This window comes from Nomascus leucogenys, chromosome 8, assembly GCF_006542625.1.
Source record: "Nomascus leucogenys isolate Asia chromosome 8, Asia_NLE_v1, whole genome shotgun sequence".
Taxonomy (NCBI): Eukaryota; Metazoa; Chordata; class Mammalia; order Primates; family Hylobatidae; genus Nomascus; species Nomascus leucogenys.
In genome coordinates, this window is record NC_044388.1 from 83,060,628 (window position 1) to 83,082,429 (window position 21,802).

Here is a 21,802-nt window from a genome sequence, read left to right on the forward strand (position 1 = left end):
ATTGGTGATGTTACATTATGTTTTGAAGTCTTTTTTTTTTTTTGTAAATTTAGATGTGTATGTTTAGAAGAATAACTAAATGCAATTCTAAGATGTGTGAAAGCAAACGTTTTCTCTAAAGGAAGATACTTAGACTAATGCTCCCGGTAGGTAAAATCTAATTTGACTGGAAGGTTTGAGGTAGCACATTTTAACTTTAAACCTTGCAAAGCTCTTAATGTAGTATACTGGCATTTAATCTGTCCTTGGATTGCCAAGAAGAATTGTTGATATCCTCCTTGGGACCTGCAAGTCATTCTGGTGAACGAATAAAATCTGAGTAGGTAACTTTGGACAGAAGTATAAAACACTGAGATCTCAATTATAAATTTCTGATGTCATAATTAACAGCAAAGCCAGATAGTTTTGTATTCTCTGAGTTTGGGCTTGTATTAGTGCAGTTTTAATAAAAAACAAACATAAAAGTGCCAGAGGTGCTGACTGGAAAGAGTATTGTAAACTTCTCAAAGAAATGATCACAAGTCTTTTTTAATCCTTCGGTTATTTGACGGATTTGTTACTGTTAATGAATAGACACAATTTTGTGAGTAGGAAGATTTCCTAAATATTTCTACTATGTTAGCCTTAGGATGTGTATAAAAATTCTCAGAAGGCAATAGAGAAGAGATACTTATTTTGAAGAAAGTGGTCACATAGCTCATTTGAATATTTATAATTTCTTGACCTTTTTGCTGAAAAGTGTATTAATATTAAGATGATATAATGCTAAGAAAGCACATTATTTTGCAGCTCTATTCCAGAACATAGTGAATTGAAACTTTTTTGCATGATCTTACATTTAATCCTTTTACTTTGATTACATATGTATATTACATATAAAATATGTATTTTCCACGTACTGTAGACATCAGAGCATTTGAGATACGAAATTAAATGAATATAAAGTAATTTGAGTGCCAAAATGCTCATTAAATTTAACAGTTGAACTTGAAAAATTATTGGATACTCCTGTGAGTTGTGATTTCTCCTGTCAGCTACCCTGCAGAGTATTGTAAGGGAGAAAAAATTACTTCCCTGTTCCTTTCAGGTTTGCCCCTTGATTTTACAAAGAAGTATACTGCTTAAATTGCTAGTAGTTTGTAGCTGCTGCTTCTGACACTTGAATACTTGTTTCTGAGCTTCCAGAGTAGACTGAATGATACCCTGGGAGCTTAGAAGAATGTAGCCTGTCTTCCCTAGTGCCTAACTCAATTCTGGGAACCTGGGTAGTAAATATTATGTGATTGAATATAGTTTTAAAGGTTGATCTTATTTTCATTTCCCAGGCAAGACATCTGTATAGATTCTGCTTCATCCATGAGAGAGAATAAGCAACCTGAAGGTTTGGAATTAAAACAAGGTATGAACCAAGTACTTGATTATTGTATAAAATTTACCTGAAGAATAGAAGCATTTTACCAATAATAGATTTTCAGTGTCTAACTCACCCCATTTTACAGCTAGAGGAAGAGAGCAATTTATTTGGTCAAAAATCAATCACTTCATGATTCTTTTAGCTACTGGAATAATTATATTTTGTGATGTATAGTTACAGAAGCCACCAGAATTATCATCTTGAATAGTTTTATTTCAGTAAATTAAATTAAATTAATTTATTTATTTATTTTGAGACGGAGTCTCGCCCTGTCACCCAGGCTGGAGTGCAGTGGCGCGATCTTGGCTCACTGCAAGCTCCGCCTCCTGGGTTCATGCCATTCTCCTGCCTCAGCCTCCCAAGTAGCTGAGACTATAGGTGCCAACCACCATGCCCAGCTAATTTTTTGTATTTTTAGTAGAGACAGGGTTTCACTGTGTTAGCCAGGATGGTCTAGATCTCCTGACCTTGTGATCCGCCCGCCTCGGCCACCCAAAGTGCTGGGATTACAGGTGTGAGCCACCACGCCCGGCCTATTTCAGTAATTTACATATCATCAGCTGCAAGACATTGGAGATATGTTAACTGGGTAGCTTTGGGTTGTATGTGGAAAAAAAACAGTAAGTTTATAGGATAACGTTTTTCCCCCTGAGGTATTTTTGTCCTTGTTTACTTACTTGCATCGTCATCTATTGCTTTCTTTAAATCAGTAGTTTTTGACATTACCAGCTAGCAGAAATAAAGTGGTAATTTTAATTTATTCAAGCCAAGTAAGTTTGTAGGGCTAATCTTTTAAATGCCTTTTTTGCTTCTTTTCATCTTTAGTAGGAAGAACTGAAAGTAAAATAAGTTTTTATTAGTTACTCAAATGCCAGCTCACATTTGTTTCTGATAAAATTAATTCAGAGCAATAAAAATTTGTTGCATCCAAGAAGATTAAGTTATCATGTAATCACCTAATCTTTGATAGCTTAGAATAGTTTCTCTAAAATATGAGTCATATGAACTTATTTGGTAGAGAAAAACAAGTCATTATTTAGGCAGAATTTGTTTAAAAACTGGTCTTTTATTAATGCTTAATTTAAAAAGTGGAAAAAAGGTTAGACAGCGAATTTAGTGATTTGTTCAATTTATACGTAGGGAGAGCAAAATCTAGATTTTCTGTAATTCTGATTTATTTACTGTAGGATTTATGAATATTTCTGATTGTTTTGAAAATTCCCACTGCTTTTCAAAAGTCCTGTTGTGATAACCTCATATATAGCCAGACAAAATTACGTCTTTGTACTCTGACTTCTTCTGAGCACCCCCATAAACTCAGGTTCATAGTTTAATTGACATTTATTTGTCGTATGTAAATACATGCTAAACACATTATTTTTATATAATATAATCATAATCATATTACCTTATACCTCATGTATAATTAGATTACACCTCATGTATAATTAGGTGTAACTGTTTCTTGTTTCTGCTCTTTGTATCAAATGAACAGGCATTATGGAGGGTATGCTATTAGATCATCTGAGAAGAGAATGTTGTATAAAGAAAAGCTAGAATGGGCAGATTCATTTCCAGCTCCTAGGAAAAAGGAGTGGAGACCACAAATTAGCCAATGTTACCTTGTAAGAGAAGATGTTTTTCTGTTCCCATGTTCACACGCTCAGAGTTCTTTAGAACTCCCTTCCTAGTGTCAACAGCCTGTTGTGCTGTGATTTATGAGAACTTTAGTCATGTGAAAAACCAGTCATGAAGGTGCAGAGAGGGAGAGAAGAAGACTTCCAATGAGTCAGATGTCAAAAGTCCAGGCCTTTTATGTTTAGGAGCCTGTAACCACACTCAGGTTCTCAAGGTGGTAGGAGACATTAACACACATCAAGCAGAACTGAGAAGATGTAAGATCAACGTGTAGCAGTACCATTGTACAATACAGTTCATGCTCATGTTGTGCCTAAATCTATAGCAAATAGTTAAATTAAGTTTTAAGTTTTAACCCTTTTTTTTTTTTTTTTGAGACAGAGTCTTGCTCTGTTGCCCAGGCTGGAGTGCATGGCGTGATATCGGCACACTGCAAGCTCCGCCTCCCGGGTTCATGCCATTCTCCTGCCTCAGCCTCCCGAGTAGCTGGGACTACAGGCACCTGCCACCAAGCCCAGCTAATTTTTTTTTTTTTTTTTGAGACGGAGTCTCACTCTGTCGCCCAGGCTGGAGTGCAGTGGCGCAATATCGGCTCACTGCAGGCTCTGCCTCCCGGGTTCATGCCATTTTCCAGCCTCAGCCTCCCGAGTAGCTGGGACTACAGGCGCCCGCCACCATGCCCAGCTAATTTTTTGTATTTTTTAGTAGAGATGGGGTTTCACCGTGTTAGCCAGGATGGTCTGGATCTCCTGAACTCGTGATCGGCCCGCCTCAGCCTCCCAAAGTGCTGGGATTACAGGCGTGAGCCACTGTGCCCGGCCAGTTTTAACATTTTTTTAAAAAGCAGGGAATTAAAGTCTTTTAGAAGAATATCTACTAAATGATTAAAATATAAAATGTTTTATTGCATAATGATAAACATAAGTTACTTAGAATATTTATTTATGGAAAACATCTTCCAGATAAATATTAATATTGCTGAAATCTGAACTAGATAGTAACTTGCTTGAAGTTACCAAACAAGCTGAGGTATATCAAGAAATAGAAATCCTGATAGGCTCAATAAAGATTATTCCCTTTTTTCTAAGTGCACTAATATTGTCTATTTGTAATGTGCATAACCTGCAAAATCTAGTATCTCTAACTTTTCTTGCATAGCTAGCTATTTTTGTTCACAGTGAGCTCAATAAAAGCAGAATATAAGCTCCTTGTGAATGCATTGTCATTTTAATGGCTTGACCAATTGAGAAAATTCACTGAAGCTTATTTAGTACGAAAGTAACCTTTTGTTCAGTAGACCAAAATATAAAGCAGCATTGAATTTTCTTTTTGCTCTTTCAGAATAAAATAAATCATATCATGTGACCTATTAATGGTATATAAGTTATTTAAATTATCAGTATTTAGAGAATTTAAAATACTGAAGTATTGCTTGAATAATATACAAGTACTAATTATGAATTAAGTTGAAATTGGCATTTTTTTGGTCTAGTACTGGTTTCATTCATTTTTGTTGCTAGAAAATATTTTTGAAACTGGCAGTGCTGAAGATGAGTGTGAGATTGTACACTAACTTCCACTGCACTTTAATAATGGGCTAATAAAAGGACCTACCTTTACAGTGAAAATGTTATTTAAATGTAAATATAATCTATTGGTTCAATCATTGGTACTGTAGTAAAACAGAAACTCTTCTGTTAGAAATAATTTCTTTCTTTCTTTTTTTTTTTTTGCTCTGTCACCTAGAGTGGAGTGCAGTGGTGTGATTTCAGCTCACTGTAACCTCCATCTCCTGGGTTCAAGTAATTCTGCCTCAGCCTCCCGAGTAGTTGGGATTACAGATGCCCACTACCACGCCTGGCTAATTTTTGTATTTTTAGTAGAGATGGGGTTTCACCATGTTGGCCAGGCTGGTCTCGAACTCCCTACCTCAGGTGATCCACCCACCTTGGCCTTCCAAAGTGCTGGGATTATAGGCTTGAAGCACCATACCCAGCCAGAAATTATTTCTTAAATCATTCATTTCAGTCAGAATGTAGTTGTATAAGAAACATCAGTTATAGTTTTCACTCATTAGCACAGCTATAGCACATGTGTTGGTACACGTGTGCATGCACATACCTGTGTAAGCTCACATGTGCAAGTTTCAGATCTTATGTTAATTTCCTGGAGGATTTCAGGGATTGCTGTTTTTCAAATAATGGTGGCTTATATAAATTTTCTGAATTGGTCAGTTGTGCTGTAGTTAAAAATAAAAAGTGTTTGTTGAAGGTATTTCATTTGTAGAAAATATTTTAAAAATATCAAATATCTGCTAATGTTAAGTTTACTCAAGACATTCAGCAATAGTAAAATATTGGTCTGTATTTAAATTGTTGCTTTAAAGTTTACAGTTGGAGAAGTATGTCATTTTGTGAACTATTTTCCTTTGTAAATTCAAAAATTAGGTTCTTACGGTTTTTGTATTTTTTCTTGGAAGTTTTCATGAGAAAATTTAAAACTATAAATGAGAAATAGCTTTGTTAAGTTAGATTGAAGAGTTGACGTTTATAGTTGCTGTAAAATATTTGAAGAACTATTAAATGGAAGTGTCATTAGATTTTTTCTGTATGGCCTTGGAGAAAAAAAAATAGAACCAATGGATAGCATTATCATTAGACAAAATTTTTTGGTCTAACGCAGTGGACTGCCTTCTAAGATAAGTTTCTGATGCTGAAGGTGTTTGGACACAGGCCACATAGATAGCCACTTGGTGGTGCTGTTGTAGAGGATTCAAGCAGTGGTTGGCTGTTTGGCCTTGATCATCTAGTTCCTTTCTAGCTGTCAGGTTTTGTTAAGACCAGTGCCTAGTGCATTGTTTGTACTTAGGAAGAATGGTTAATAACTGTTTTCCTAAATTGTTTAATGGAAGCAATGTGAAATATACACTTTTTTTTATCTCTACATTTTTTATTCTATTGGAAGAAAAGACAATATGTTTGATTTAGTCTTTGATCTGTTTAATGGTTCCTTAAAATATATTCATTTGAATACAGTCATTAAAATAAATAATATAATTAAATGGTATATAAACTGATCAAAATCAATGAAGATATTTTCTACATCTTATTTCGAATATTTGTACATTAGCTGTCTGATGTGAGAATCTTTTCCTTAAAGACATGCAAGCACAAAATATGCACACAGAGTTTTGCTTTAAATAGGCTCAAATCCTACCCCTCCCCCTTTTAAAAAAATTACTGGCCAGGCTCATGCCCACAATCCCAGAGTTTTAGGAGGCCGAGGAGGGAGGATCACTTCAACCCAGGAAGGAGGTTGAAGCTGCAGTGAGCCATGATTGCACCACAAAGATTTCAGTATTTTGAGAGAAATGTTTATTTCTATGTGTCTTTAAGTACTCATTTTAAACATTCTATCCTGTGATGTATATCATAGGATCTTTGACACACTCTTAAGGCATCTACTTTGGAGGTCACATAGTGTAAACCTTCAGTCATTATTGGGACCCTGGGTTCTTTTTAGTCATTACGCTCTTACCCAGTTCATTAGGGAAAGCGCCTCTTTACCATAGGGCTCCTACCAAAGGAAAGACAGTAAATACTAGGCTTGAATCCAGATTTGGTTTCCAGTTTCAGAACTCTTTACACACAGCACATCATAGTCTATGATTTAATTTGCAGTTTTGGCTGCCACATCGTATAGTTGATACACGATGAATTTACGCTTTATTTTTTATTAAAGACTTTTTTTTTTTTAGCAGCTTTAGGTTTACAGAAAAAGTGAGCAGGAAGTACAGAGAGTTTCCATATACTTGCTTACCAACTCTTCTCCAAGTGAACCAATTTGTACATTATTATTAACCAAGTCCATAATTTATGATTAGGACTTAACCTTTGTGTTGTACATTCTGTGGGTTTTGATAATTTTATAATGACATCAATCCACTATTACAGTATACAGAATATTTTCACTGCCTTAAAAGTCTTCTGTGTTCTACCTATTTATCCTGCCCACTCTCTCTCCCCCAACCCCTGACAACCACTGATCGTTTTACAGTCCCTATAGTTATGCTTTTCCTAGAATCTCTGTAGATTTGAATCATACAGTGTGTAGCCTTTTTAGATTGGTTTCTGTGACTCAGTATTTGAAGTTCCTCCATGTCTTTGTGTGGCTTGATAGCACATTTTGTTTTATGGCTGAATATTTTCCAATGCATGGATGTACAGCAGTTTGTTGATCCATTCACCCATGCCATCTTGGTTGCTTCCAAGTTTTGGCAATTACGGATAAAATAGTGTGCAGGTTTTTGTGTGGACATAACTTTGCAACCCATTTGGATAAATACCAAGTTTAGTTTTGTAAGAAATTGCTTAATTTTATTCCAAAGTGTACCATTTTGCATTCTCACTGACAATGAATGAGAGTTCCCATTGCTCCACATTCCTATCAGCATTTGGTAGTGTCAGTGTTTTGGATTTTGGTCATTCTAAAAGGCATAAGTAATCTCTTGTTTTCTTTTGCAATTCCCTAATGATATATGATGTTGGACATCCTTCATACACTTATTTGCCATTTGTATATATTTGGTGAGTTGTCTTTTCAGATCATTTGTGCATTTTAAAAACTGGGTTGTTTTCGTATTGTTGTTTTAAGAGGTCTCTATATATTTTGGATACCAGTACTTTGTCACATATGTTTTGCAGATGTTTTCTCTGAATCTGTAGCTTGTCTTTTTGTTGTCTTACTATTTATTCATATTTAATACACAGACTCTAGGTGTATGTTTGGTACATACTATGTTTATTCAGGTGAGACTTTGTAAATATATCATTTAAGGGACGCACAAGAAGAAGATACATTCAGCTGAACCCAGCATCCTAATTTGTGAAGCTTCTGTGGTTATTTTGAATCTGTTAAGTTCTGGGAAATAGTATAGGATGTTTTAAGTGCATAGGTTTTGGAAACTTACTTGGGTTTGAATTTTGTTTCTGCTACTTTAGCTATATGAACCTAGGGCAAGTTACTTAAACACTCTGTTCCTCAGCTTCCTCATTTATAAAATGAGGATAGTAAATATGAATGCCTATTTCATTATGTAGGATAAGGATTGAATGAATTAATACATGCAAAATGCTTTAGAGCAGTGCTTAGTACATATTAAGTGCTCAAAAGTATCAGCCCTTGTAATTATTTCTGTTATCATTGTTGTCATTATTGTTTTCTGTCTCATCACCTCAGTATCAACCTGGCAGTTTCTAATTGGTAAAAGGGTCTCTATATATTGAATCATAATATGCCTTCATGTAACTTGTACTCATTGGTTTCTCTGTGCCCTTTATCCACAAACTTACTGTTTTGTTCTAGGCACTAGGGATAGAAAGATAAATATGTCCGGATCTGGAGAGAACTTGTCTAATAAAGGAAAACAGATATGTAAATAAAGTTTTTCATATCCATCTGTATCTTAACCTATATACTCCCCTTATCTCCTGTTAAAATGGATGAACTCTTTGTGCTGCCAAGACCAGCCCCTCTGTTTGAGTACTGATCCTGCTATCTTTTGGTACCTGCAAATACTTCATTTCTCCATCTAATTAATGTCCCCCTCTGTAGTGAATTATTGCCAGCAGCCATTTCACTGGTCATTGCTCAGTACTCATCTTGACCCATCAGCGGCATTTGACAGCATTGGTTATTTTCTCTTTCTTGACACTGGCTTTCCTGGCTTTCTATGACCTCCAAAGGATGAGTGCCCCAGGACTGACTTTTTTCTTCACTGTCTAACTGATGATCTTATGTAGTTTCAAGATTGGCAACTACTCATTTATTTCTACAATGCAGACTTTAACACTTGTGTATCCAGTTTACTTATTAAATGTCCAATAAGCATTTTAAGTTAACATGTACCTGAATAAATTCTAGATCCCTCTGTGACACCTCACCCACCCTAAAAACAAGAAACATAAAAACAAGAAACATAAAAACATAAAAACCTTGCTGCTTCTACCATCTATCCCCGTTTTAATAAATAGCAGTTACATTCTTCTCAGTGTCCAGGCCAAGAACCTTGGAATCATTCCTTAGTCCTTTCCTTCATCTCCATCCTGATCCCCCTGTTTCTATCCATGCTCCCAGGAGTCTCTTTCACACAGCAGTCTGATTATTTTGTACTGTACGAATGATCATGCCACTGTTCCTTATCAAAGCTTTCTAATAGCTTCCCATCTCTACACAAAATCCGTAGTCCATCTTTCCTTTGGCCAGTATACAGCCTTAACATGATGTGACTTGTTACTCTCTGCCTTGCTCTCTCTGCTCCTGCCTCCTTGCTTTCTTCTAGCACTCCAAACACTCCTGTGTCAGGGGCTTTGCTTTTGCTGTTCCGTCTGCCTGCCTGCTTCCTCCTCAGATAACCATATGGGTCTTCCATGCATCATTTAGATTCCTGATCAAATGTTACCTGATCTGTCTAAACTAGTTGATGCTAATTTTTTTCCAGAGCTCATAAAACTTCTAATAAACCTAGAATTTCACTGGGAATTGATGTCAGGTTTACTGTACTGTAGTCTTATAGAAGTCACCTTTTGAAAACCAGGACTGTGTTGATCTATCATCACATGTCTAGTTCACAGCCTATCAGTTGTGACCGCAAGTTTTAATACATGTGTTCCAATATGTCAAATCTGAGATCTAAACTTATTTACACCAGTAGTGTACTCTTTATTTATGTCAAACTACTGTTTTTAAGATTATCTCCATATCTATGAAGCCTTCTCTTCCCTAACCTGCTTCTGCTCACCTCCCCTCTTCTCTCAATACCCTTTTTTTTGTTTGTTTTTGAGACAGAGCCTCTCTCTGTCACCCAGGCTGGAGTGCGGTGGTGTGATCTCAGCTCACTGCAGCCTCCGCCTCCCAGGTTCAAGCAATTCTCCTGCCTCAGCCTCCTGAGTAGTTGGGATTACAGGTGCACATCACCACGCCCAGCTAATTTTTGTATTTTTAATAGAGACGGGGTTTCACCATGTTGGCCAGGCTGGTCTCGAACTCCTGACCTCAAGTGATCCACCTCCTTTGGCCTCCCAAAGTGCTGGATTACAGGCATGAGCCCTGGGAGACTGAGGTGGGAGGATTGCTTCAGCCCAGGAGGCAGAGGTTGCAGTGAGCCATGATTGTGCCACTGCACTCCAGCCTGGGTGACAGAGTGAGACCCTGTCTCCAGAAAATTTAAATTTAATTTAAAAATAAATAATTTTACATTATCTAAAATTAGAATCAAGTCTCTAGTATCTCTTTCTGAGCTTATATTTATATTTAAACAAGCAAAAGCAATGCCACAGGAAACATGGTAGTTTGTGAAGTAGACAATGAGTTTGAGCACACTTTCCTAGGATGGGTAGATTATGGAGCACTGAGATTTTACTAACAGAAAGTATTTGAGTGTGATGCCCTTTTGAATGAGTGTAAGTTCCAAGAAATCTTGAGGGGGAAAAGTTGCTTGCTTCCAAACTCCAGTACTTGGAAATTGAGACAGCTGTTCTGCCTTCATTTTTCCCTTTTGGGTATTTTCATTTTTTATATCAAACTTTTATTCTACCAGAACCCTGTTTAATAAGTGGTAGGAGAAATGATAAATGCTATTTTAAACAAATTTTTATTTACTTTCAGATTACTCAACAAAAGATTATAGTCAGGAATTGCTTATGTCAGCCTGTTATTGTGCCCCAATGCAAGACCAAAAATATCCACTTATCTGATCCATTGTAAAAGACTAGCAGGGAGTCCCTATTGTGCTTTTTATCCTAGAATGGTGATGTCTTCAGAGACAATAATTTTGGATACTGCCTTTTTTTATATATTCTCACCTGTGCATTTTATTTTGTCAGGCTCACATACCTCTGTACTGAGCTTTACATCTAGCATTTTGCTTGTGCCCATTCTGTCCCTCACACTTGGAGTTTCCTCTTCTGTTAATATCACCTATTAGATTTTACCCATTCTTAAAGACTTGTCTTATATCATGTATCTATGAATATCTCCCTGATTTTTGCCTGTTGCCTTGTATATTCTGAAATTCTGTTATATTTTGTATTGCATAATTTGGTATATTAAAGTATAATGCCATACATTAAGCATACTGTGAAGGCAAAACCTATGTCTTAATCATGTCACAAATATTTTGTCACTCTGACATTTTGCAAGACCTACTTCTAAGGCCTTTACAGCACCATCATGGCATGTGTAAAAGAGATTTAGTGAATATTTATTTGATTCTTGGAATAATCTCTGAAGGGGATAGTTAATGGATTTGTGAGTCTTAAAAGTTAAGTTTACAGGCTGGTGGATATTCATGTTATTTGGAAGTTCAGTAATGGTTCAGTAGAATACTAGACAAGTTTTCTTTACTGAATCATTTGCATTTTTTCTTTATCTTTAGAAATCAGTCATGCCACAATTAAATTTTATAAATGATGGTCAACCTAATGCACTTAAATCTAAATCAGTAGTTTAACACACTACATATAAGAAAAAAAAAAAGACAAATTCTCTGTAACACAGTATTGCTGAATGCCTTCGTAGATTTCACCTGTCCATTATAACTGCATCATAGATGCCAAAGCTTTTTATACATCTGAAATAATTTAGTATACATTAAGTGACTTGTACAATAGAACATGGCAAATTATTGGAAGAGCTTTATACTTCAAGTCATTTCAGTATTTCTTAATTTTCATCATTCCAGTAGAATCAGTCAGTAACTCATTTTTAAAAGCATCATCTGCAAACTTACTAATACATTTCCAAAGATAATTTACTCTCGTTTTTGGTATTAGGGAATTATAGGGTTTTCCCTATCAATCATGATCCTCAAATAGAAGAGGTAAAACCTGTACCTTCTTTCCAAAGAAGTAACTTCATCCTCAAATAACTCATTCAAAGATCTCAACATTTTTGGGGTAGTCATGTTCTGTCTCTCCAACCCCCACTCTGCCCACGTACATGTGTGTGTAAGTGTGTGTGTGTGTGTGTGTGAGAGAGAGAGAGAGAGAGAGTTTTCAGGAATAAGTGAGGTAAATTATTTCTACTCCTTCAAATAAAGTCTAGTCAGTAGTAAGAAATATAACAGGTAATGTGATACCTATTTTAATAAAGCATTAAAATAAGTTTTCACAAAGTTTTGTTAAAAAATTGTTTTACTAGCTGGGCACGGTGGCTCATGCCTGTAATCCCAACACTTTGGGAGGCTGAGGGGGCGGATCACGAGGTCAGAGATCAAGACCATCCTGGCTGACACGGTAAAACCTTGTCTCTACAAAAAATACAAAAAATAAGCCGGGTGTGGTGGCAGGCGCTTGTAGTCCCAGCTACTCGGGAGGCTGAGGCAGGAGAATGGTGTGAACCTGGGAGGCGGAGCTTGCAGTGAACCATGATCATGCACTGCACTCCAGCCTGGGTGACTGAGTGAGACTCCATCTCAAAAAAAAAAAAAAAAAAATGTTTTACTATTAGAAGCAATCATATAACACGGTTTATGGTAAAATGTCAAAAATCTGTTTATGAACTAAAGAGGTGTTTGGGTTCTACAAAGTCACTGCTAGTACTTTAAGCCCACTTAATTTAAGCTTTTTTAAAAATACCTAAAGGAAAAAAAGGAAATAAAAACAGTTTTGATGTATGCATGATGTTAAACTAACGTTATTGTAATCCACCAAGAAAAATAAAAGACAGTTGGGCCTGAGGTAAAATATAAAAAATGCAATTAACAATAATAAGAATAAAAATTCAGACTATTAACTAGAGACATAATAATCAAAGTGGCACAGGAAAGAGAGCAAATAAAAACTTAGATCTAAGTTACTCATGTTACAGAGCAGCGAAAGAACTAAAGTTAACTTTAAACAATACACAAAGGAACAAGAAGATACGATATGTTCCTTACATTAACTGTGCTCCTTCACTAAGATGGGTAACCCCTGACATACTACATACCATTTAGGGTACTTGAGAGAAAAACAATACAAATGAAGAAATGGAGCAAATAGCTTATGAGAAAGGAGTAAAGTAGTTGAAGAGCTTGGCTAGGCAATAGTTATAGGAAGACAAAGATGTAAAAGATTTCTCAGGGAAAAAAAGGGCTTTATCATGCATTCATGCCTTATAGTTGATCCTTTGGCTAGCTACTCACCAGTGTACCTTCGTTGTATTACACTGTCGTCTAGCCTGTATACTTTCACTGTTTCTGTTGTTTTCCTGCTGTCTTCAGTCCTACCAACTTGATTCATATCTCAAACTCCGCACCCAGGTACTGAAGATTTTTTAAATAAACGAATCCATCTAGACTTAGTGTCTAGACAGCAAAATGAATCAGTCACTACTCAGATTCATCACTGACCTATAAATAAATGGAATAATTTTTCAGAGGAATATATGTTTATGTTATTCAGTGAGCCATAGTTGTGAATATGGGATAAAACCATAAAGGCAAAATATTTGGCAGCTAAATAGAACAGCCAACACTCTAAACATTTTATTAGCAAGGAGAAAAAATAAACAACATAAGACCCAATCTCTCTAAAAGTAATATACTCCTAATATAAATAAAAACGAGTGTGCCACATAATAGAAAAAACTAAAATGTAATACCACTGTTTTTGTTATCATCTATAACAAACCTCAGTGCATGAGAGCTGTGGGATTCTCTAAATTAGATAAAAGAAAATACTTGTGGCATAGGTTTGCTTTCTGTTAAAAGTTTTAAATAGAATATCCAATGAAAGTAAACAAACATGTAAGAACAATTTTTTTAAATTTATTTTATTTATTTATTTTTTTTGAGATGGAGTCTTGCTCTGTCGCCCAGGCTGGAGTGCAGTGGTGCAATCTTGGCTCACTGCAAGCTCCGCCTCCTGGGTTCATGCCATTCTCCTGCCTCAGCCTCTTGAGTAGCTGGGACTACAGGTGCCCGCCACCACGCCTGGCTAATTTTTTTTGGTATTTTTTAGTAGAGACGGGGCTTCACTGTGTTAGCCAGAATGGTCTTGATCTCTTGACCTCGTGATCTGCCCGTATTGGCCTCCCAAAGTGCTGGGATTATAGGCATGAACCACCGTGCCTGGCCACATATAAAAACTATTAATCACATCACAAACATTTTGAATTATAAAAATAAAAGGAACTTTTAAGTTATGCTAAAGTATTTAAACCTTGATGGGACTTATAAATATTCTAGTTGATAATAATTCAGCTTATCAGAAACAGTTCTTATGCATAAGATTATATCTAGTGTTTTCAGTGATATGCTTGTGAAACCTCCTGATAGTGAATTATTAAATTAAGCCAAGAAAAACTCTAGAACATGGATTATTTAGATACTGGTGTGAATTTCCGCTAAAGATAGCAAATTGAACATACGTATCTACTTCCCATCCCTACCAAGAACCCACTGAAGTGACAGAAGAGGGATACTTAAAATAATAACATAAGTTGTAAATTAACCGATGACAAAACTAATAAACAGCAGTCCTTCCAAAGTAAACCACAAAATAGGGAATAAACAAAGGAAAAAAAATCAACAGATTTAGCTAAATGTTAATATTTCTGAGAAAAAACCCCGCCATAAATAAAATTATAAGACAGGAAAACTACAAAAAATGGACAAATATAAGAATACATAGAATCTAGGTATTATTAAGAAACAAAAACATGGGCAAAGGGTAGAAACAAGTCAGATATTTCACAAAACTGGAAATACAGAAGGCAATACACACGTGGAAAAGAATGCTCAACCTAATTTCTAATCAGATAAATGTAAATTAAAACAAAATATTGCTTTTTATTACTAGTAAAAATGAGGATTTTTATCTGTCTATAAAAGAAGCTAGTACATTGCTAAGATGAAAAAAAAATGACCAAGATATATTTTTAAGTCAAAAAAGTAAGCCAAAGAGTGATAATTATGTTTTTGTTAAATATAAAATAAGTACCCTAAATTATTAACAGTGATTACTTCTGGGAAGGGGAGTAAAAGAAGAAGAAAAATTGGCCAGGCACGGTGGCTCACGCCTGTAATCCCAGCACTTTGGGAGGCTCAGGCAGGCAGATCACCTGAGGTCGGGAGTTCAAGGCCAGCCTGACCAACATGGAGAAACCCCGTCTCTACTAAAAATACGAAATTAGCCAGGCATGGTGGCACATGCCTGTAATCCCAGCTGCTCCGGAGGCTGAGGCAGGAGAATTGCTTGAAGCCAGGAGGTGGAGGTTGTGGTGAGCTGAAATCGTGCCATTGCACTCCAGCCTGGGCAGCAAGAGTGCAACTCTGTCTCAAAAAAAAAGAAGAAAAATTAATTTTCCCATTTTGCTCTGTGAACATGTATTTCTTCAACCTTTTACAAGAATGAACTGTAAAAAACGTTAAAAGAAAGAATGAATTTACAGTATAACAAAAAAAGATATAATGTAAAGACAAGAAATTTTATGGTTTTCACAAAATGTAAGTAGACAGGATCAAATTGACAAAAGAAAGGAAAATCGTAGCCAAAGACACCATAGATAAGTGTAACTCTTTCTTTTTTCTTTTTTTTTTTTTTTTTTGAGGCCGAGTCTTGCTCTGTCACCCAGGCTGCAGCACAGTGGCGCAATCTCGGCTCACTGCACCCTCTGCCTCCTGGTTTCAAGCAGTTCTCTGCCTCAGCCTCCCGAGTAGCTGGGATCACAAGCACCTGCCACCAAGCTCAGCCAATTTTTGTATTTTTAGTAGAGATAGGGTTTCACCATCTTGGCCAGGCTAGTCTTGAACTCCTGACATCGTGATCCACTTGCCTCGGCCTCCCAAAGTGCTGGGATTCCAGGCGTGAGCCACCGTGCCTAGCCGGTAAGTGTGACTCTTTCTTGAGTCTTGGAAAGAAAGAAGAATTGACTGTGGAACAAACAACATGGCAATTAAAATTAAATTCATTTTGAATAATTAAGCCAACTGAACTCCTCCTCCTTTCCCTCCTTTTCACGGCCATATATCCAAGCACTCTACTCTGAGAGGCCTACCCCTCATCCATTTTACATCAAAGAAAAAGATCTGTTAGAGAAATAAACAACTGCTCAAAAAAACCAAACCAGCTACCAGAAAAACATAGCTAAAACAAATGAAGGACTAAGATAAACAAAAGAAGAAATAAAATTCAGAGATCAGAAGATAATCTTTTGGAGAAAGGGGAAGAAGAGAGTCCATTTAATATCCTTATTAGAGAGACTAATGTGGACACTGCAGCCATAAAACAGGGTGCAATGGAAAAAAGCCAGAGACCAAGAATTGTTAGAATTTAAAATTACAGATATCGGCCAGGCGTGGTGGCTCATACCTGTAATCCCAGCACTTTGGGAGGCCAAGGTGGGTGGATCACGAGGTCAGGAGTTCCAGACCAGCCTGACCAACATGGTGAAACCCCGTCTCTACTAAAAATACAAAAATTAGTCGGGTGTGGTGGCACATGCCTGTAATCCCAGCTACTCAGAAGGCTGATGCAGGAGAATCCCTTGAACCCTGGAGGTGAAGGTTGCAGTGAGCAGAGATTGTGCCACTGCATTCCAGCCTGGGTGACAGAAAAAGCAAATATTCAGCAGTTGCTGGGAGATAATGTTAAGGAAATATCTCAAAATCCAGAAAAGAAAAATTTTTTTAAATGTGCAATAAACGTTAAGAGATGAACAACTCATGAAGTCCAACATGAACTGAGTATAATTCAACAAATATTACTGAGCACCTACTGTGTACAAGACACTGTTTTAAGCACCAAGGAAACAGCAGGGAACAACAACAAAAATCTCTGCCCTACATCAAAGTAGTAGAGAGATAGTAAAAATACATAAAAATGTCAGGTGCAATGAAGAAAAATAAAACAGGATAAGAAGATAGTAGTAGGATGACACTTTCACAGAGAGTGATCACTGTGATCTGATAAGGTACCATTTGAGCAGGGACTTGATAAAGTGACAGAATAAGTCAGAAAGCAAGAAAGTAGACAGTGGAAAGGGAAAATAAAGAAATAATCTGGATAAAACTGTTAGGAGGTGAAGAAGGCCGTCACCCTGAAAGGGCTTGCCAAGTGTAGAACATCAAACCTAAGACACATCCTATGAAATAGAATTCAAGAATAAAAAAAATTCCTGAAAGTTTCCACAGAAAAAAACTAGATTACAAACAAAAGCATTACAATGGTTAGGTTCAGGGAATCAAGAGTATTCTCATCAGCCACTGTAGACAATACCCAGTCCCAATGGATACTGACATGATCACAAAAAGAAAAGCAATTATATATTACGTGCTGGAAGTACACAACGTCACTTCTAAATATTCTTACCAGAAAATTGAACCTGAGTCTGATCAAGCCTCTGAATCAACTACCAGTTTACCTCTTCTCCACCCCCTCATTATATTATTCAGCTCTTCATTCATTATCTCGCAACAACCTCTAGTCTGAAAAACAAGTCACATTTTTTAAAAATTTGTATTTTAAAATATTTTATACAGCCTGTAGTTTCTTATTCAGAATCAGTGACTATACACTTTAAATTTTAGTTGAAGCCTGGTAAACACTAAAGTTAATTTTTTGAGGCTGTGAACAACTTAGCACTTATTTTCTTTTCTTTCTTTTTTTTTTTTTTTTTTTTTTTTTTCTGAGACGGAGTTTCACCCTTGTTGCCCAGGCTGGAGTGCAATGGCACGATCTTGGCTCACCACAACCTCCGCCTCCCGGGTTCAAGTGCTTCTCCTGCCTCAGCCTCCCGAGTAGCTGGGATTACAGGCATGCGCCCCTATGCCCGGCCAATTTTTGTATTTTTAGTAGAAACGAGGTTTCACCATGTTGGTCAGGCTGGTCTCAAACTCCTGACCTCAGGTGATCTGCCCACCTCAGCCTCCCAAAGTGCTGGGATTACAGGCATGAGCCACCACTCCTGTCCTTATTTTCTTAAATCTATTTTAGTCTCAAGTTAGAATACTTGTATAAAATATTGTTTCTTAAAACAAAAGGTTTTATTCAATTTTCTGTAGTTTTTTATGCTATTTGGAAATATTTGTTGCTTTGCGAACATATATAAAATGTTCTTTGCCATCAAATAAAATGATAATCTTATTTTTACAAGTTCTATTTATGGACACAAAAATAATTTTTTGTTTTATTTTCCACTTTAATTTTGGAATAGGGCGTGGTTTTTCAATTATAAGCATGTAGGAGGATCACTGAAGGTCAGCAAATCATCATTGGTTATAAAACCAATGGAGTGTAATTGTTTATGTCCTTCCTGTACAGTCTGTTATCAGAATTTACCATCCGTCAATCTATGTTTTGTAAAGAAGCTTTCCCTACTGTAAGGAAAGTGCTGTCAAAGCTTTCTTATATTAGGGAAAGCTAACATTTTGGGGATCATGACTTTTCAAAAAAAAAAACATTCTCAATATTTAAAAGATAAATTAATTAGAAATGTAAGTGAGTACTCAAAGTTGCAAACGATGCCTGGAATTGGGTAGTATTCAATGCCAAGAACAAGGTGGTCGAAAGCCATAATCTGTGTTTATTCATGTTCTTAGCATCAGTTATAGAAGTTTTATAACAAATGCATTTTTTAAAATTATGTTGTACTAACTTTGTTAATTAAAATCCTCGTCATTAAAACACACTACCTTAGAAAATGGCCTTAGGCATTCTTCTTTAATTTATTGATTTGGAACAAAGTGTTTGAAAAAGCATATGAAAAGATTGGGATAATTGCAATGCATAGGTTGTCCTGCTTGCTGATGATACTTTTTCTTTTTTGTAGTTTATAAAGCAAAGTATTTAAACACCTTCTAGAATGAAATTTTACTACTTGAATAGTAAGCCATACTCTATCCAGAGGATTTCCAATGTCAGCTTTCATTTTGTAGTGCAGAAGCTTTACGGTGATATAAAATATGACATTTTAATTAGGAAAATAGATCATGGGTACTGCATATGATGGAAGAAATTTCTTAATGTTCCCATGTTCTACTAATTAGAATGAAAAATACATTTGAATTTACATTACATTAGATCTGCTTTGAAGGTTGAGGAGTCAGGGGAAAAGAGGGTGGCATGGGGATTATGGAATGTGTTTGGGACTCCATGGTGGGAGGTGGGATCAAAGCAGTTTTTAAATTATAAACAGTAAGGAAATTTTGACCCATGGCATTTAGGTTACATGGATCTTTCTCCTTTTTTTGTTACAGGAAAAGGGGAAGATAGTGATGTACTCAGTATAAATGCAGATGCTTATGACAGCGACATAGAAGGCCCATGCAACGAAGAAGCAGCTGCTCCCGAGGCACCAGAAAATACAGTCCAAAGTGAAGCTGGTCAGATAGATGACCTGGAGAAAGACATTGAGAAAAGTGTGAATGAGATTCTAGGACTGGCAGAGTCTAGCCCAAACGAACCCAAAGCAGCCACCCTGGCTGTTCCTCCACCAGAAGATGTTCAACCTTCTGCACAGCAACTGGAGCTGCTAGAACTTGAGATGAGGGCAAGAGCGATTAAGGCCCTAATGAAAGCTGGTGATATAAAAAAGCCAGCCTAGGTATTTAACTTGAGTTTGAATTTTAGGTATGTTTGAACAAAGCCACGTCATTTAATTTTGTATCTAAAATTTATTTGGGGTCTTATATGTTATTTCTCATGTAACCCTTATTAGGTCAACTCATTTTAGCCCTAAAATACCTGTGGCTGTTTCTTTTTATTTTTTTGACTACTTTTATATTATAAATGTGTGTTACTGTCTTATGAATTCATGGCAATATAGTTGGATAGCCTGGATACTTTGTTAGATGAGTATTTAGCTGTGTCTGCAAATCTTAAAAGCCATTAGCAAAGAGTCGTGGTATTTTTTTCTTTATTTTTAAATGTTTGGGCACCAAACCTAAAAGCAAAAGATTGACCAAGCATGTTTCTCTTAAGGCTACTTATATTTTACAATACAATATTAAATTATTGCTTTAAACTTGTTAACAATTTGAGAAATTTAGTTTTGCTTATATGCACTTTTTAAATATATACTATTTTGAAGATTCCTTATGTAGATGCAAATTTCCTAGTTAAAACCGAATAACAGAGATCTGAAATGACTGAGAAAAACTTTTTTATTAAAGGAAGGAATTAACTTAAGGCAATTTTTAACTATGTAGAACTAATTGCCCATGTTTAATTATAGCAGACACGCCATTCTAACAGGTATTTGATACCATTGGATGCATTATTCTAGGTTTTTTCTTTAATAAAAATGGAACAAGTTTTCATTTACATTCCAAGCTGTCAGGAAATGAAGAATATTTTATTATCTAGGATTTTATCTGATGTAGTTGCTTAAAGATCTGATGTGCTATAATTCCATGAATCAGAAATAATAAAATGCTATCATTCTGGATCTGAAGACTTTTGATACTTTTTCAAAAACAAAATTAATTTCAGGAACCTTTGATAAGTTGTTGTTATAATTAATCTAATTTTGTATAGTTTTTGTAAATAAATTACCATCCTTCCACAATTAGGGATGCTTTTATCCTCCCATCACTAATTGCAGTTGTTTGATACCAAAATAAATTTACATAGAAATCCTTAACTTAAAATAAATTAATTTTTTCAAAAAACATAAATCTGGAACTGTTGTTTCTATATTTGATAACAAATACTGTATGAGGACTTATATATAAAAGTTGCAGGGATTGTGTTTTATTAGCTGCTTTAATTATGTTAATTTTAGAGAGTTTTTAAATGGAAATAGAGGACATTTATGAAACGCTGGAATTTCAGTTACAAATTCTTTTTGTTGTTGTTGTTCCTGAACATGCCTTGGAATAATTCTACCATTTTTTCCCCTCCATAAGTCTTTCTAATAAAGCATAGAAAAAGCCTATATGATTTTAAATGCTTCTCTTAAGCTGATAAACAGATTTGAGTTATGAGTTCATTGTTACTGCTTCAAGATGAAAAGACAGTGATATAATTTTTCTATTTCAACTTAATAGTTAATATGCTAAAGTAGTACAGAATAAACTATTGCTGCTTACTAATTACAAAATACTGTAGATGGCATCTGTATGATTAAACATATAAAGTAAAACAGGTCTGAGGGCTTTGTAGATGATTAAAGTCTCCACCTTCATGAAGCATTGTGTGTCTGTTCTACTCTATGCAGAATGGTTTACAGGACATTTGACTGGAGTGGATATGTGTGAGGTAGAATGAACAGAACAAATTAGAGGCTACTTAATTCCCTACCTTGGAAAATCAACTTTTTATCTTCTTTTAAAATGTTGAAAGACTTGAGAGCTTTTTGAAAATGAATGGCTTTAGAGAATGGGAATGTTTGCTTTAGAAATGCCTAAGTAATGGGAAAATACCATGTATGGATCTGATGCTGCCATTTAAGTAATCAGCCCAGAGGTATTTATTGAACGCCTATAAGGTTCTCAGTCTTGTTCAAATCTTAAACCTAAAGGCCAGGTGCGGTGGCTCACGCCTGTAATCCCAGCATTTTGGGAGGCTGAGGTGGGCGGATCATGAGGTTAGGAGACTGAGACCATCCTGGCTAACATGGTGAAACCCCGTCTCTACTAAAAATACAAAAAAATAATTAGCCAGATGTGGTGGAGAGCACCTGTAGTCCCACCTATGCAGGAGGCTGAGGCAGGAGAACGGCGTGAACCTGGGAGATAGAGCTTGCAGTGAGCCGAGATCACACCACTGC

General features: G+C 36.0%; 1 protein-coding gene across 2 annotated transcripts in view; it reads left to right on the forward strand.

Annotated features, from left to right (window-relative positions):
- CAAP1 (caspase activity and apoptosis inhibitor 1) overlaps positions 1-21,328 on the forward strand; it is a 51,659-nt gene extending 30,331 nt beyond the window's left edge. For both annotated transcript variants that reach the window (XM_003263993.4, XM_003263994.4), the window contains exons 5-6: positions 1,326-1,399; positions 19,290-21,328. In XM_003263993.4, coding sequence (XP_003264041.1) covers positions 1,326-1,399; positions 19,290-19,636 — 421 coding nt within the window. In that variant the 3' untranslated portion in view covers positions 19,637-21,328. The remainder of the gene's footprint in view (positions 1-1,325; positions 1,400-19,289) is intronic.
- Positions 21,329-21,802: the final 474 nt, after the last annotated feature.